This window comes from Rhinatrema bivittatum, chromosome 16 (genome assembly GCF_901001135.1).
Source record: "Rhinatrema bivittatum chromosome 16, aRhiBiv1.1, whole genome shotgun sequence".
NCBI classification, from domain to species: Eukaryota; Metazoa; Chordata; class Amphibia; order Gymnophiona; family Rhinatrematidae; genus Rhinatrema; species Rhinatrema bivittatum.
Genome location: NC_042630.1, coordinates 51,961,135 through 51,977,810, shown reverse-complemented (window position 1 = coordinate 51,977,810; position 16,676 = coordinate 51,961,135). Strand labels below are relative to the sequence as shown.

General features: G+C 49.9%; 1 protein-coding gene across 2 annotated transcripts in view; it reads right to left on the bottom strand.

The window, feature by feature from the left end:
* LOC115078582 (killer cell lectin-like receptor subfamily F member 1) overlaps window positions 1-16,464 on the bottom strand; it is a 132,893-nt gene extending 116,429 nt beyond the window's left edge. For both annotated transcript variants that reach the window (XM_029581510.1, XM_029581511.1), the window contains exons 1-2: window positions 16,317-16,464; window positions 14,337-14,429 (exon numbers count right to left, since the gene is read on the bottom strand). In XM_029581510.1, the coding sequence (XP_029437370.1) occupies window positions 14,337-14,429; window positions 16,317-16,353 (130 nt within the window). In that variant the 5' untranslated portion in view covers window positions 16,354-16,464. The remainder of the gene's footprint in view (window positions 1-14,336; window positions 14,430-16,316) is intronic.
* Window positions 16,465-16,676: the final 212 nt, after the last annotated feature.

Genomic DNA, 16,676 nt, shown 5'->3' with positions numbered 1-16,676 from the left:
TATTTTCAACCGTGTCACCCATTGTGCTATCAAAATATACTTAAATTTATACATTTTAATTGAATTATTTCCCTAACTTGTTCTCTTCGTTATTTCTATTATGCTAATATCTTCTTCTCTGTTCTTTTCCTTATTCCCTAAAGTTAAAATATTATTTGTAAAACACGGCAGCTAATCGCTATATTTATTTAGCACTGTTGCAAAATATCGTTGATTGTGAACCGATGTGATGTTACTAAACAAATGTTGGTATATAAAAACTACAAATAAATAAAATAAATAATCCCCCAGCGAAATCGGGTCCGGAAAGGCCGATTTAGTGCCCCCCGAAAGCGATCTCTGAGGTGACAGAGAAGGCAGCAAAATGCCTTCCCCTGACGCGGCCCGAGCCGCCGCGCTAAAATTATTCAAAATGGTGCCCGTTCCCGCACTCAGCGGGAACGGGGCAGAAAAAGCATCAGGGAGTTCCCCGAACGCATGGGAGGCTGAGGTAAGCCGTAGAACAGCACCCCCCCCCCCCCCCCCCGGTGGCCACAGAGGTGCCCTTGCCCTTCCCACTAGGCATTCCGGCGGAGCACAGACTGTCCCTCGACAAGCAGCTCGCGCCGAGCCACACACCCGGCATGCCAACTGCGGGCAGCATGTCGGGCCGAAGAAAATTTATTTATTTATTTTTTAATGCCGGCGCAAGCAAGAACAAGTTAAAAATAACCCCCACTGAAGGGAAAGGAGAGCAGACACGAATCCCAATACAGCTAAGGTGGTGACGCAGATCCTCCTGGGGTGAGTGAGCCGGGCTCCCCCGTGTCAACCCCTAAGCTGCCGAGTAATGGTTATTGGGTCCTCGACCACAGCTGCCTCACACACCAAGGGGAGATGGTCCCACAGGACCCGACAACCCCCTGGGATGCTGAGGAGTTCTTCAGAGCTTTTTTACTTTTATTCTTTTAAATGAGCTATGCTCCTTCAGATTAAAATTAAATTAAACTCAAAATTATTCACCCAAAACTGACTAACTCACAAACCTATCTCACTAAGCAAAACAGACTGTGGGTTAAGCACTCCTACCATCTGCTGGAGACAGAGTAATACTGGCAGACTATGGGTGGCACCCTGGTATATAAGGCAGAGTCTGTCAAAACTTTCTCTGTCTCCATCTGCTGGTGGGGAGGCAAAACCCAGGAGTCTGGACTGATCCGGGTACGTACAGGGAATGATGGATGTCTGACCCTCTGCCTCAACTACATAGAAGTGTCTGAGTGTGGGTGGGTATTCTAAGTGACAGTAGAGTAGCATTTCCGCAACATTAAGTCCAAGGCACACCTACATTAAGAAAGTGTTGTGTGGCGCACCAACCTCCATGGAACAGGTGGTGCGGACATGGAGAGAATTCATATAACCAAAGGAACAGCTGAAAACCCCTCCAATATCTCTTACAAATTTTAAAAACAAACAAACAGATGTAAGGAGGGTGCAAAGACATACATGAACTTGCCCTTATAGACCAGCTCCCTCTAGATACAAGTGCAGGAGAAGGGAGAAGTTAGTGTGGTGAAGACATCAAATTATCCTGGCTGATGCCTATGGGTACATAAATCTTGAGAGAACAAACCTTTATCATCAGATTTTTACCATATTACATAAAAAGTGTGTCATAAAACTCACTCACTCATTCATACATTCACTCAGTTAAAACAACAATTAAAGTAACAGAGAAGTGACCCACCAGATAATTACAATGTAACGTTTTCAAAGTGAGAAATAGATCAAAATACAATGAAACATGTATTTATACATCCTGTGGTTACTTAACACCACTTACAACTATGAATGGTTTTTACCTGATACAATAATTATCTGACTATTCTCTAATCTTCACTTTTTTTTATCAATATCTGATCTAAATTCCCATGCTGTCATATGATCAGATGTAATCAATACATGTGTACTTCTATACTTCAAAGTACATACGACTTGGAATTATCTTCACCTGGTGCTCTTCACTGTATATATCTTCATTCACCAAACCTAGAGACAGTGCTTCATCTTTCACCATGATACAACCCCTACAAGAGGCCCTTGTTCTCTGATATCAGCTTTATCAGGGGGATACTGACCATCAATCCTGTCTTCAAAACATCTCTTTCAACGGACCTTCCTAATTATCCTCACATTTGTCCACTCCATAACGCTCTTTATCAACTTTATATGAGTTACTACAACTGACTGGATTTCAAAAAGTACTTAGCTTTCTCATAGCTGAATTTCCATAAAACTTCCAACAGGACCTGACACCTGTGCCAACCAATATAATAATTGAAGATGTTCTTCTGCAGCACTTCAAAACTTAAGACCTGGATCAACAAACCGAATGTCTCCAAAGAAGGAAATGCAACAGAGGGAAGATGAGGAGATGCTGTGAGCCTGCTGCACAGAACAGGGCCCGGCTAGCCATGTTCTGTAAGCTGCCCATTAGTTACCATACTCCATGAGTGATGAAACTAAGAAAGAGGCATGGAAATACATGATTATACATGTTAAGAACATGCCTTACTGGGTCACACCAAGGGTCCATCAAGCCCAGCATCCTGTTTCCAACAGAGGCCAATCCAGGCCATAAGAACCTGTCAAGTACCCAAAAACTAAATCTATCCCAAGTTACTGTTGCTAGTAATAGCAGTGGATATTCCCTAAGTAAACTTGATTAATGGAGAAATTACCGTATTTTTCGCTCCATAAGACGCACCTGACCATAAGACGCACCTAGGATTCAGAGGGGGAAAAAAAAAAAAAATTTGTGCTAAACCGGCTCTGGTCTGGGCGTCTTATGGAGCAAATTAGGGGAGTGCATAGCTTTTTTTTTCCTCCCCATTTTGTTTTCGGGTCTGGGGAGGGCCATTTCGGTCCACTCCCCAGATCAGAAAACTTTTCTTTCTCTGGGAACCCCTCCCCCCCAAAACCCCCCCCCATCCCAACCCTTTAAATTAACAACCCCCACCCCCCCTGACCCCCCAAGACCTACCGACTTAATTTACTGCAACCCCCCACCCTCCTGACTCCCCCAAGACCTGCCGACTTAATTTCCTGCAACCCCCCACCCTCCTGACCCCCCCAAGACCTGCCAAACGTCCCTGGTGGTCCAGCGGGGGTCCAGGAGCGGTCCGGGAGCGATCTCCTGGCTGTGGGCCGTCGGCTGCCAGTAAACAAAATGGCGTCGATGGCCCTATGCCCTCACTATGTCACTGAGACCGACCAATAGCAGCGGTCGGTCTTAGTGACATAGTGAGGGCATAGGGCCGTCGGCTGCCAGTAAACAAAATGGCGTCGACGGCCCTATGCCCTCACTATGTCACTGAGACCGACCGCTGCTATTGGTCGGTCTCAGTGACATAGTGAGGGCATAGGGCCATCGACGCCATTTTGTTTACTGGCAGCCGACGGCCCACAGCCAGGAGATCGCTCCCGGACCGCTCCTGGACCCCCGCTGGACCACCAGGGACGTTTGGCAGGTCTTGGGGGGGTCAGGAGGGTGGGGGGTTGCAGGAAATTAAGTCGGCAGGTCTTGGGGGGGGGGGTTGTAGGAAATTAAGTCGGCAGGTCTTGGGGGGGTCAGGAGGGTGGGGGGTGGTAGTAAATTAAGTCGGCAGGTCTTGGGGGAGTCGGGGGAGTCGGGGGGGGGGGGGGCGGTTTGTTAGATTTTTGTTTGTTTGTTTTTTTATATTCGCTCCATAAGACGCACATACATTTTCCCCCCACCTTTGGGGGAAAAAAAGTGCGTCTTATGGAGCGAAAAATACGGTACTTTACCTGATCATTTTGTTTTCCTTAGTGTAGACAGATGGACTCAGGACCAATGGGTATAGTGTGCTCCTGATAGCAGTTGGAGATTGAAATCTGATCCATCTGATGTCAGCCCTAATACATATACACCTGCAGGACGCCACGCTCTTCAGTATTCTCCTCGAAAAGCAATTGTGGATATATGTGACTGAATAACTTAATTAACTTGTTTAACTTGATTAACTTGAAACCGGTTGATGTGGTTATAGCTGGAGACCGCCAGTTCACTCAACCGAGAAACTCTGACACCCGGAGGGGATGGGTGTCCTACTTGGAGGGAAGCTTAGCTTACCCGTGTCTGTCTGCTTTCGGGGATTGTCTCCCGAGGTTTCCGTGATTGCTGGCAGCCATGGGCGGGATGCTGAGTCCATCTGTCTACACTAAGGAAAACAAAATTATCAGGTAAGTAATTTCTCCATTTCCTAGCGTGTAGCAGATGGACTCAGGACCAATGGGATGTACAAAAGCTACTCCCGAACCGGGTGGGAGGCTGCCCGTGGCCCACTTAGTACTGCCCTTGCAAATGCTGTGTCCTCTCGAGCCTGATTGTCCAGGCGGTAGAACCTAGAGAAGGTGTGAATGGAGGACCATGTCATCGCCCGACAAATCTCGGCAGGTGACAGCATCTTGGTTTCCGCCCAGGACACTGCCTGGGCTCTAGTGGAATGGGCCTTGACTTGTAGAGGTGGAGGCTTGCCTGCCTCTATGTAGGCCGCCTTGATAACTTCTTTAATCCAGCGGGCTATGGCTGCCCATAAGGCCGCTTCCCCTTGTTTCTTCCTGCTGCGGAGGACGAATAGGTGGTCAGACTTTTTCGTACGGATTCCGACCTTTCCAGGTATCAGACTAGAAGTCTGCCAACGTTAAGATGGCGAAGGCGGCGAGAATCTTCTGAGTCCTTATGCTCGTCTGGCGATGGCAGTGAGATGGTTTGGTTTAGATGGAAGTGAGAAACCACCTTTGGGAGAAAGGAGGGGACCTTGCGTAGCTGTATGGATCCAGGTGTGAACCTGAGAAACTGTTCGACAGGACAGTGCCTGAAGCTCAGAGATGCGACGAGCCAAACAGACTGCCACTAGGAATGTGGTCTTCAATGTTAGTAGTCAGAGGGACAGACCGCGGGTGGGTCTGAAGGAGGCTCCTGCTAGGAAGTCTAGGATTATATTGAGGTTCCATAAAGGTACCGGCCACTTTAGGGGTGGTCAGATCTGTTTGACTCCTTTCAGGAAGCGGGAGATGCCCGGGTGGGAGGCTAGGCTGCCGCCCTCCACCTTGGCTCTGTAGCAGGCCAACGCGGCTACCTGTCCCTTGACGAAGTTGAGAGAGAGTCCCTTCTGTAAGCCGCTCTGTAGGAATTCCAGAATCGTAGGAATTTTGACTGCCTGTGGGAGGAAGTCGCGGTTTTCACACCAGGCTTTGAATATTCTATATAGGTTAGAGATGTGGAGAACTTGCATGCTCGGAGCAGAGTCTCAATCACCACCCCTGAGTATCCGCTCTTCTTCAGGCGAGTCTTCTCAATGGCCAGACCGTAAGAGAGAATAGAGCTGAGTCTTCGTGGAGGATCGGGCCTTGTTGGAGCAGATCCCTGTGAGGAGGTAGAGGGAGAGGGTTCCCTGTCAGTAGTCTTCGCATGTCTGCGTACCACAGCCTTCTTGGCCAGTCAGGGGCCACTAGAAGTACTGGTCCCCTGTGGTATTCTGTCTTGCGGATGATCCTGCCCAGTAGCGGCCATGGAGGGAAGGTGTATAGCAGGATTTCCTGTGGCCAGGTCTGGACGAGGGCATCGATCCCTTGGGATTGTGGGTCCTGTCTGTGACTGTTGGGAACTTGGGTGTTTCACCGGCTTGCCAGGAGGTCCATGCCCGGTGTTCCCCAGCGGTCTACTATCAACTGGAAGGCTGTGTTCGACAACCTCCATTCCCCTGGGTCTAGACTTTCTCTGCTGAGGTAATCCGCAGTGATGTTGTCTTTTCCCCGCGAAGTGAGCGGCTGAGATCTCTTGTAGGTTTGCTTCCGCCCATGCCATTAGGGGTTCTATTTCCAGGGACACCTGTTGGCTTTGGTTCCTCCCTGTCGGTTGACGCAGGCCATTGTTGTGGCATTGTCCGACATAACTCCGACCGATTTTCCCCAGAGCCTGTGACTGAGCCGCAGGCAGGCTAGCCCGACTGCCCGTGTCTCCAATCGGTTGATGTTCCATCCCGACTCTTCCTTGTCCCATTGCCCCTGGGCGGTCAGTTTCTGGCAGTGGGCTCCCCATCCTCGTAGATTCACATCCATGGTGAGCAGGATCCAGGTCGGCGGGGATAGCCTTACTCCCTTCCTCAGATGTTCTTCTTGCAACCACCATTGTAGCTGGGTTCAAACTTCCTCCGGGAGCTGTAGTCGGACAGAGTAATTCTGGGACATCTGATTCCATCGTGACAGCAGGGAACACTGTAGGGGCCGCATGTGAGCTCTTGCCCATGGGACCACTTCCAGTGTGGAGGACATGAGGCCGAGGACTTGGAGGTAGTTCCACACCTTGGGGCGAAGACTGCTTAACAGGTTTCGCAATTGGTTCCTCAGTTTTGTTCTCCTTGTAGGAGTCAGGGTCACCTTGTCTTGTCTGCTGTCAAACCTGACTCCCAGGTATTCCAGGGATTGGGAGGGCTGCAAACAGCTCTTGTTTGCGTTGACCACCCACCCTTGGTTCTCCAGGAGAGAGTTTTGACTTTGTTGGTCGCCTGATGACTTTCCTCTGGGGATTTTGCTCTGGTCAGCCAATCGTCCACATATGGGTGTATGAGGATTCCTTCTTTCCTCAGTGTCGCCGCCACTACCACCATGATTTTGGTGAACGTTTGGGGTGCTGTGGCTAGCTCGAAGGGGTGCGCCTGGAACTGGTAGTGGTGGTCCAGGATCGTGAATCATAAGAAACGCTGATGCTCATGGTAGACTGGGATGTGCAGGTAGGCTTCCGACAGATCCAAGGATGTGAGGAATTCTCCCGGCTGTATCGCTCTAATGACAAAGTGTAGGGTTTCCATGTGAAAGCGAGAGACCTTCAGGTGCCGGTTGACGGACTTTAGGTCCAGGATGGATCAGGACATACCCTCTTTCTTGGGAACGATAAAATAGATGGAATAGTACCAGAATTTTGTTGTTGTGTGGGTACCAGCGTTATAGCCTTTAAGGCGAGCAATTTGTTAAGTGTGGTTTCCACTGCCCTCCTCTTGGAGAGGTTGTGGCAAGGGGATTTCACAAGTTTGTCTGGAGGAATGTTGTGGAAGTCCAGGTAATAACCCTCTCGAATGATAGTTAGGACCCACTTGTCCTACGTTATCTCGACCCATCTCTGGTAGAATAGGGCAAGCCTGCCCCCTATGGCTTCATCCTGTGGATGGGCAAGCTGATTTTCATTGTGGGGTGCGGCTAGGGCCTGGGCCAGAGCCGGCTCCCCTTTTGTTGTGCTTGTTCTGAAAGGACTGGCCCCTGCCTGCGGGGTGAGATGATTGGTATGCATTTTTGTACGGTTTGAAGCATTGAGACTCCCTGCCCTTAGATGCTCGGGGTGAGGGGCGCTGGCTTCTCTTGTTCTTATCCTCCGGTAGCCGCGGTAGTACGGATTCACCCCATTTGTCGGCTAACTTCTCCAGTTCGTTTCCAAACAGGAAGGTTCCCTTGAATGGCATTCTTGTGAGTCTTGTCTTGGAAGTCACATCGGCTAGAGCCAGAGTTGTCTTCTGGCTGCCACGACGGACGAAACGCCTCTAGCTGCGGTGCATAACAGGTTGGAGGTTGCATCCGCAAGGAATGAGACTGCTGGTTCTAGTGCTTCGAAGGGCGTGGTGGCGTTCCTGGTCTTAGAAAAACAGGCGCGTGTCACCACGGCACAGCAGGCAGCGATCTGTAGCGACATAGCTGAAACGAAGGACTGTTTGAGGATGGATTCCAGACGTCTGTCCTGGGCATCCTTGAGTGCCGCTCCTCCCTCGACTGGGATGGTAGTGCATTTGGTGACCGCACAGACCATGGCATCCACTTTGGGGCATGCCAGGAGATCCTTGGCGGCGGAGTCCAGAGGGTACATGGCTGCTGGGGACCTTCCCCCCTTGAACTTGGCCTCCGGGGACTCCCATTCCAGATCAATCAGCTGTTGGATGGCTTGCAGCAAAGGAAAATGGCGGGGTTCGTCTTTGGTTCCCCCGTGGCACTCGTACCTAGGATAGCGAGCTCTTTCAAGCTGTCTGCCACGAGGCCTGAGAGTTAGTCTTTGGCGAAGAACCGCCTCATGGTTCGATAAGGTTCCGTTCCTGGGGTAATTTCTCCTTCCTCCAGGGAGTCTTTATTTTCGTCCAAGGTATCCGTGTCCCCAAAGTCGGGGCTTTTGGGCGGGCAAGACTGTGGCTGCATCATCGTGGGGGCCGGTTGCATATGGACAAAGGTATGTAGGCCTTTGAAGAATTTTAGCCAGGAGAAAGACGCTGGGTCTAAATTAGGAAGCGCTGTGTCCCCGGGGAGCCCCGTTTGGAAGCGGCTCCCGCTGGGGGTAGCGAGGTCCGGATCCCAGTACCGGCTGGAGAGGAACTGGGGCTGGATCACTCAGGGTCTCCTCGCATGGGAGACATAAGGCCGTGGCCTCTTCATGTTGCGCCGCTCTAATGTGGCATGCTGGGCAGAGGTCCTGGGCCTTAACCTTTTTGTCCGGTGGTGCCATAGTTTGTGCGCGCTGAAAACAAAATTTGGGAATGCGCGTTCAAGTGTACCCCGGGAGGCTGAGATATGCGCTCCGAGTGCGACGTAAGTTATGGGTGTAGGTCAGATACGTGCATGGGTTTACTTATGCGCCCTGCAGTTGTCGCCGCCACTTATGCGCGCGCCGATGTGTGCACAGCTCGCCTCTGTGCGCATGGAACGAATCAGTGGACAAGGCGGCGATAAATGGCAATGGAGACGGCGACCACGCGGGCAATATGGCAACCACCTCAGGGAGACTACACGTGGGAGGACCCTCGTATCGAACCGGGCTCTAGCCCTGGAGGGCCGATCATCCCGGTAGCACTTACGTCGGCTGGCGACCTGAGCAGCTATTCGAGTCTCGGAGACCGGAGACTTTTATGAAGTTTTCTACATTATATTGTCTCGACATTTCCCGGTCTCCGGCTGCGGGGGGAGAGGGAAATGTACCTTCACCGCTGCACTCGAATTTGCACCCGCTGCCTCTCAGCCGCGCCCGATGTCAGGGGCTACGTCCACGCCGGAGTCGGCTGCTGGACAGAGGCCTACCTCTGAGGGATCGCGGAAATCACCTCAGGAATCTCGACAGGGGGAGGGACCCGTGGGTATCATCGCAGGAGAGCGGGGCTCGTCTGAAGAGGTAAGTTTTCTTCTATGTTTTGGATTTCTTTGGTTGGAGTATTCCAACGCTGAGCAAGCGTGAGTAGAGTCCCAAACTGCTATGGAGACGGAAAATACTTAAGAGCATGGCGTCCTGCAGGGGTATATGTACTAGGGCTGACGTCAGATTGAAATATGATCCGTCTCCAACTGCTATCAGGAGCACACTATACACATTGGTCCTGAGTCCATCTGCTACACGCTAGGAAATAGCAGTTAATGGACTTCACCAAACCTTTTTTAAACCCAGATACACTAACTGCACTAACCACATCCCCCTGGCAACAAATTCCAGAGTTTAATTGTGCTTGCGTGAAAGAACTTTCTCCGATTAGTTTTAAGTGCCACATGTTAACTTCATGGAGTGCCCCCTAGTCCTTCTATTATCCGAAAGAATAAATTACTGATTTACATTTACCCGTTCTAGACCTCTCATGATTTTACACACCTCTATCATATCCCCCCCCACCCCCCCCCCCCATCAGCCATCTTTTCTCCAAGCTGACAGTACTAACCTCTTTAGTCTTTCCTCATAGGGAAGCTGTTCTATCCCCTTAATCATTGTGGTTGCCCTTCTCTGTACTTTCTCCATCGCAACTATATTGTTTTGAGATGCGGCGACCAGAATTGTACACAGTATTCAAGGTGCAGTCTCACCATGGAGTGATCGAGGCATTATGACATTTTCCGTTTTATTCAACATTCCATTCCTAATAATTCCTAACGTTCTGTTTGCTTTGACTGCCCCAGCACTCTGAGCAAACGATTTCAATTTGTTATCCACTATGACGCCTAGATCTCTTTCTTGGGTGGTAGCTCCCAATATGGAACCTAACATTCAGGCCGATACAGTAAAAGTCGCGGGAGAGCGGGCAAGCATCCGCTCTCCCGACGTGCGCGCACAGGCCAATCACCTGTGCGCGCGATTCTGTAATCAAATGAGGGCCCGCGGCAAAAAGAGGCGCTAGGGACACTAGCGCGTCCCTAGCGCCTCTTTTTGGACAGGAGCGGTGGCTGTCAGCGGGTTTGACAGCTGACGCTCAATTTTGCCAGCATCAGTTCTCAAACCCGCTGACAGCCACGGGTTCGGAAACCGGACACTGGCAAAATTGAGCATCCAGTTTTCAACCCACGAGCTGATTTCAAGTTTTGTTTTTATAAACTTTTTTTTTTTTTTTTAAACTTTCGGGACCTCTGACTTAATATCCCCATATTAAGTCTGAGGGTGCACAGAAAAGCAGTTTTTACTGCTTTTCTGTGCACTTTCCCGATGCCCGGAGAAATTAACGCCTACCTTTGGGTAGGTGCTAATTTCTGAAAGTAAAACGTGTGGCTTGGCTGCACATTTTGCTTTCTGAATTGCGCGGGAATACCTAATAGGGCCATCAACATGCATTTGCATGTTGCGGGCGCTATTAGGTTCGGGGGGGGAGGTTGGTCGTGCGTTTTTGACGCACAATTACCCCTTACTGAATAAGGGATAAAGCTAGAGCATTGAAATCGGGCGTCCAATCGCGGATTAACCGTGCGCTCCGCCGAAGCGCACTGTACTGTATCGGCCTGATTGTGTAACTACTGCATGGGTTATTTTTCCCTATATGCATCACCTTGCACTTATCCACATTAAATTTCATCTGCTATTTGGATGCCCAATTTTCCAGTCTCACAAGGTCCTCCTGCAATTTATCACAATCCACTTGTGATTTAACTACTCTGTAAAATTTTGTATCATTTGCAAATTTACCTCACTCAGTGTATTCCTTTCCAGATCATTTATAAATATACTAGCCGTTAAGCCCGTAACAACGGGCTACATTAAAAAATTTTTTTGGTCCATTTCCTTTCCACTCCCTCCCCCCACCTCTCTCACCTCCCCCCACCTCCCTCTCACCTCCCCCTCTCTCTCCTCCCTCCCTCTCACCTCCCTCTCTCTCTCCTCCCTCCCTCCCACCTCCCTCTCTCCTCCCTCCCACCTCCCTCTCACCTCCCCCCTCTCACTGTCTCCCCACCTCACTGTCTCCCCACCTCACTCTCTCCCCCTCCCTCACCTCACTCTCTCCCCCTCCCTCCCACCTCTCCCACCTCACTCTCTCCCCATCTCCTCCCTATCTTCACTCACTCCCCTCCCAGCTCATCCACATCCGGCAGACAGGGGGTGTCCCGCGCGCGCGTCGCCGCTACTGCTCCTCCCTGCCTCTCGCACGCTGCCGCCGCTACTGCTCCTCCCGGCCACCGATCCTGCTCCTGCTGCCGCCGCCGCCGCTCCCGCTCCTCCCAGCCGCCGCTCCTGCCGCCGCCGCCCTTGCTCCTAAGGAGCAGGCGCCATTTTTTTTTTGGGGGGGGGGGGGGGGGGCACGCTCTGATCTGGCCGACGTGCTCGCATGCGCGGTAGAGCTGCTCTCTACTGCGCATTTGCGGCACGTCGGTCCGGGCTCCCTTATAGGTATGACTAGCTGTTAAGCCCGTAACAACGGGCTACATTTAAAAAAAAATTTTCGGTCCATTTCCTTCCCACTTCCTCCCCCCCCTCACTCACCTCCCCCCTCTAGTCTCCCTCCCCCCACTCTCTCCTCCCTACCACCCCCTCTATTCTCCCTCTCCCTCCCCCCCTCAGCTCACTCTCCCCCTCCTCCTCCTCTCTCCCCCCCTCAGCTCACTCCCCCCTCACTCTCTCCTCCCCCCTCAGCTCACTCCCCCCTCACTCCCTCCTCCCTCAGCTCACTCTCCCCTCACTCTCTCCCTCCCCTAGCTCACTCTCCCCTCACTTCCTCCTCCTCCCTCCCCTCACTCGCCCCTCACTCTCTCCCCCTCCCCTCTCTCTCCTCCCCCCAGCTCACTCCTCCCCCTCTCCTCCCCCAGCTCTCTCTCCTCCCCTCTCTCTCCTCCTCCCCCAGCTCACTACCTGCCCCCCCCGCTCTCTCTCTCCTCCCTCTCTCTCTCCCCCAGCTCACTCCTCCCCCCCTCCTCTCTCTCCCCTCCCCTCCCCCCCAGCTCACTCTCCCCTCCCCCCAGCTCACTCTCCCCTCCCCCTCACTCCCCTCAGCTCACTCTCCCCTCACTCTCTCCTCCCCTCACTTATTCCCCCTCTCAGCTCATCCACAACCGGCAGACAGGGGGGTGGTGTCTGTCCCTCCCTCCCTCGCGTCGCCGCTACTGCTCCTCCCTCCCTCGCGTCGTCGCCGCCGCTACTGCTCCACCCGCTCCTTCTTGTCGCCGCGGCTACTGCTCCTCCCACTCCTGCTCATCGCCACTCCTGCTTGTTGCTGTTGCCGCCGCCGCTCCTGCTCCTAAGGAGCAGGCGCCATTTTTTTTTTTGGGCACGCTCCGCTCTGGCCGACGTGCTCGCTCGCGCATGCGCGGTAGAGCTGCTCTCTACTGCGCATTTACGGCACGTCGGTCAGGGCTCCCTTATCTAGTAAATTGAAAAGCATAGGTCCCAGTACAGATCTCTGAGGCACTCCACTGCCCTTTCCACTGAGAAAATTGTCCATTTAATCCTATTCTCTGTTTCCTGTCTTTTAGCCAGTTTGTAATCCACGAAAGGACATCGCCTCCAATCCCATGACCTTTTACTTTTCTTAGAAGCCTTTCATGAGGAACTTTGTCAAACGCCATCTGAAAATCCAAATATACTACAGCTACTCGCTCACTTTCATCCACATGTTTTTATTAACCCCTTCAAAAAAACAAAGCAAATTTGTGAGGCAAGACTTGCCTTGGGTAAAGCCATGCTGACTTTGTTCCATTAAACCATGTCTTTCTATATGTTCTGTGATTTTGATGTTTAGAACACTTTCCACTGTTTTTCCTGGCACTGAAGTCAGGCTAACCAGTCTGTAGTTTCCCGGATCGCCCCTGGAGCCCTTTTTAAATATTGGAGTTACATTAGCCACCCTCCAGTCTTCAGGTACAATGGATGATTTTAATGATCGGTTACAAATTTTTACTAATAGATCTGAAATTTCATTTTTTAGTTCCTTCAGAACCTTGGGGTGTATACCATCCGGTTCAGGTGATTTACTATTCTTCAGTTTGTCAAGCAGGCCTAACATATCTAGGTTCACCGAGATTTGGTTCAGTTCAGCTGAATCATCCATGAAAACTTTCTCTGGAACGAGAATCTCCCCAACATCCTCTTCCGTAAACACCGAAACAAAGAAATCATTTAATCTTTCCTCGATGGCCTTATCTTCTCTAAGTGCCCCTTTAAGCCCTCTATCATCTAATGGTACATCTGACTCCCTTGCAGGCTTTCTGCTTCAGATATATTTTTAAAAGTTTTTACTGTAAGTTTTTGCCTCTACGGCCAATTTCTTTTCAAATTCTCTCTTAGCCTGTCTTATCAATGTCTTACATTTAACTTGCCAATGTTTATGCATTATCCTATTTTCTTCTGTTGGATCCTTCTTCCAATTTTTGAATGAAGATCTTGTAGCTAAAATAGCCTCTATCACCTCACCTTTTAACCATGCCAGTAATCGTTTTGCTTTCCTTCCACCTTTCTTAATGTGTGGAATACATATGGACTGTGCTTCTAGGATGGGTTTTTTTTTTGGTTTTGTTTTTTTTAAACAATGTCCACACCTCTTGCACACTTTTTACCTTTGTAGCTGCTCCTTTCAGTTTCTTTCTATTTTTCTCATTTTATCAAAGTTTCCCTTTTGAAAGTTTAGTACTAGGGCTGTGGATTTACTTACAGTCCCCCTTCCAGTCACTAATTCAAATTTGATCATATTATGATCACTATTTCCAAGCGGCCCCACCACAGTTACCTCTCTCACCAAATCTCAGAAAGGAGCTCCTATACATGTAGGTGCTGCTGCCACTTGGTGCTAAGAGTAAACGCCAGGTGTTGATCTGAACTTGAGCATTAGGCAGTGATGATTTTTCCATAATATAGGTGATCAGTTCTGAAGGCACAGTGGGTTGGGAAACACTGCAACAAAGCAACTACACCACCTGTCTGCAGTTGAACAAACCTGCAGTAAGTGGATAAAACAGCAGGAGAGAAGGGCGGGAATGTGGCAGCAGCAAAGAGCTAGGGTCATTTCCAGCAGCATTCTGTGTGAAGTGGGACTACAGGAAAGAACAAACAACAGGAGGCAAAAAAATACCTCTTGGTTCAGTAGTTAGATCATCATCTTGGGCTGAAATCTGGTTGTATTTCCTGGGAATGTTCATGGCAGTGGTGGGTCCAGTTCTCTTTTCTTTTTCATAGGGATGGGTCAAAAACAATGGCGAATAAAATTATGATTTTTAAGGCAATGAACGTCGAACCGTTTTTAAATCCTTTCCTATTCATACATACAGTGGTTTTAGCTACTTTTTACCTAATTCAGGGGGTCATTTTCCAAGCAGATCGCATGCGATAAGGGTCGTTTCACACACAAAAAGTCCCTTATCGCATGCAATACCAAGATGGGGGCGGTGTCAGCCCCAGAAGAGGAGGAGTCGGGGCAGCACTGGGGCTGACGCCGTGAAGACTGCGCCGACAGTAAAAGGTAAGCACCTTTATCGCTGTCAGTTTTGCACCGAATAACTACACCTTTTATGATGTAGATATTTGGCGCAGGACTGCCCCCCGCTTTGCCCCTCATTACCACGGGATTCAAAGAGCCCAGTGGTATTAGTAAATCCAGCCCTGAGTCTTTTTGTAGTGGAGCTGGCAAATTACTTCAAACTGGGGCCTGGATTTATCAAAATGCGGTAAATATTGCATGTGATGGGAAAAGGGGCGTGTTTTATGGTAATAGGCAATTTATCGCAATTTGCGCTAATACCTATGTGAAGCACTAAGTTAGTGAAAATTGCGATAACGATAAGTGCCAGAATAATTGTATTTCCTACATACAAACACTGGGGGGGGGGGGGAGCCCATGTTTAAGTCCCGGAGCACCAATGAGAACGAGAGAGCGAGAGCATGAGCGAGACTAGCCACAATGCCCTCACATTACATAGGCATTTATATCTTAATGGGAGGCCCACCTAGTAACTCGAGGTGAGGTTTAGGTATTAGATTAGGGGTTAGGGGCCACTTTGACATTCAAAGTGAGATGTAAGAACAGAACAGTGCTCTCTTGTGAAGAATTGATGACCTTCAGAGAGAGGAAACTCATCCCAAGATGAGACTTGTGAGATGTTCTCTCAACCTAGCTTGATGGACTCTCTTATCTGGATAATATCAAGCTAGTTTGAGAGAACATCGCACAAATTTCATCTTGGGGTGAGTTTCCTCACTCCGAGGGTCATCAAATATTCACAAGAGAGCACTGCTATATTGGTACATCTCACTTTGAATGTCAAAGTGGCCCCTAACCCCTACAATAATACCTAAACTTCACCTCGAGTAACTAGATTGGCCTCCCATAGAGTTATAAATACCTATCTAGTGTGAGTGCATTATGGCTAGGCTTGCTCTCGCTCCCCCCACTGGCCCTGATAGCTAGGTTGGTGCTCCAGGAGCTACACATCACAAAATACAATAAAGTCTTATCGCAACCTATCGCAGGGTTTAACACTACTGAAAAAGGTGTAGCTAAAATCGGCATTAAAGCCGTGCTATAGGGCTTTGCAAAACGGTAAACCCAGCCTACTCCTGCCCCTAAATCCTCCTCTTTTTCGGATTTGCATCGCACAATACGTTATGGTGCTTAACGCATGCGAAAACACCATAATGCGATTTGATAAACGACCCTGTGGAGTTGCCAACAGTAGCGGCAAATCAGGATTGAGGTTGAAGGCAAAGGGTACACAACCTGAGGTTGGATGATAGGGGAAATGAAGGAGCGGTGGGGTTGAGTCTGGATGGGGTGAGAGCTGGGGTGCCTGAATCTGAGCAAGCCGGAAGCGTTTCTAAACCTAGTGCTCTTGATTGCATGCTCTTACAGTATTCGTCATGTAGTAATTCTGTACGAAAAAAAAGTTAAAAATTGCATTTCGTAACAAAATGCTAAATGTATTTTACTGGACGCTTCATTCAAAGCAAGTGGTTTGTTGGGTTATTTCAAGAAAGCGTGCAGAATTATTTAGCGCGTGCGGGAAAGAAACCACTTCCGTCGCACACTACTGAACGGCAGCTACGCCACTCTACTCACCTCCACATTCGTCTTCCGCTACCAAAGGGAGAGTCATACTTTCGTCCGCCGAGATGTAACAGATAACTGCTATCTCTTCCCACCGCTTCCTTAGTCTGTACCCCTCCCCACTCTACCTTACGTTCTCCGACTCACGGCAACGTGGCAGATAGCGACCCCGGAAGTGACGTGCCAGACTAACATTGTTTGTCCCGCACGGGGCACCGTCCTCTGACGTCACCCGCCCGGGCGTCTTTTTTCACGCGCATGCTTCTTTCTCTCCCGTTGGAGCGGAACAAAAACTACCGCAGGTGCCTTTTTTCGCAGAGAGTCTGAGACACGCCACAACAGCTTGCAGTGCGCAGCCAGAGAAAAGGCGCC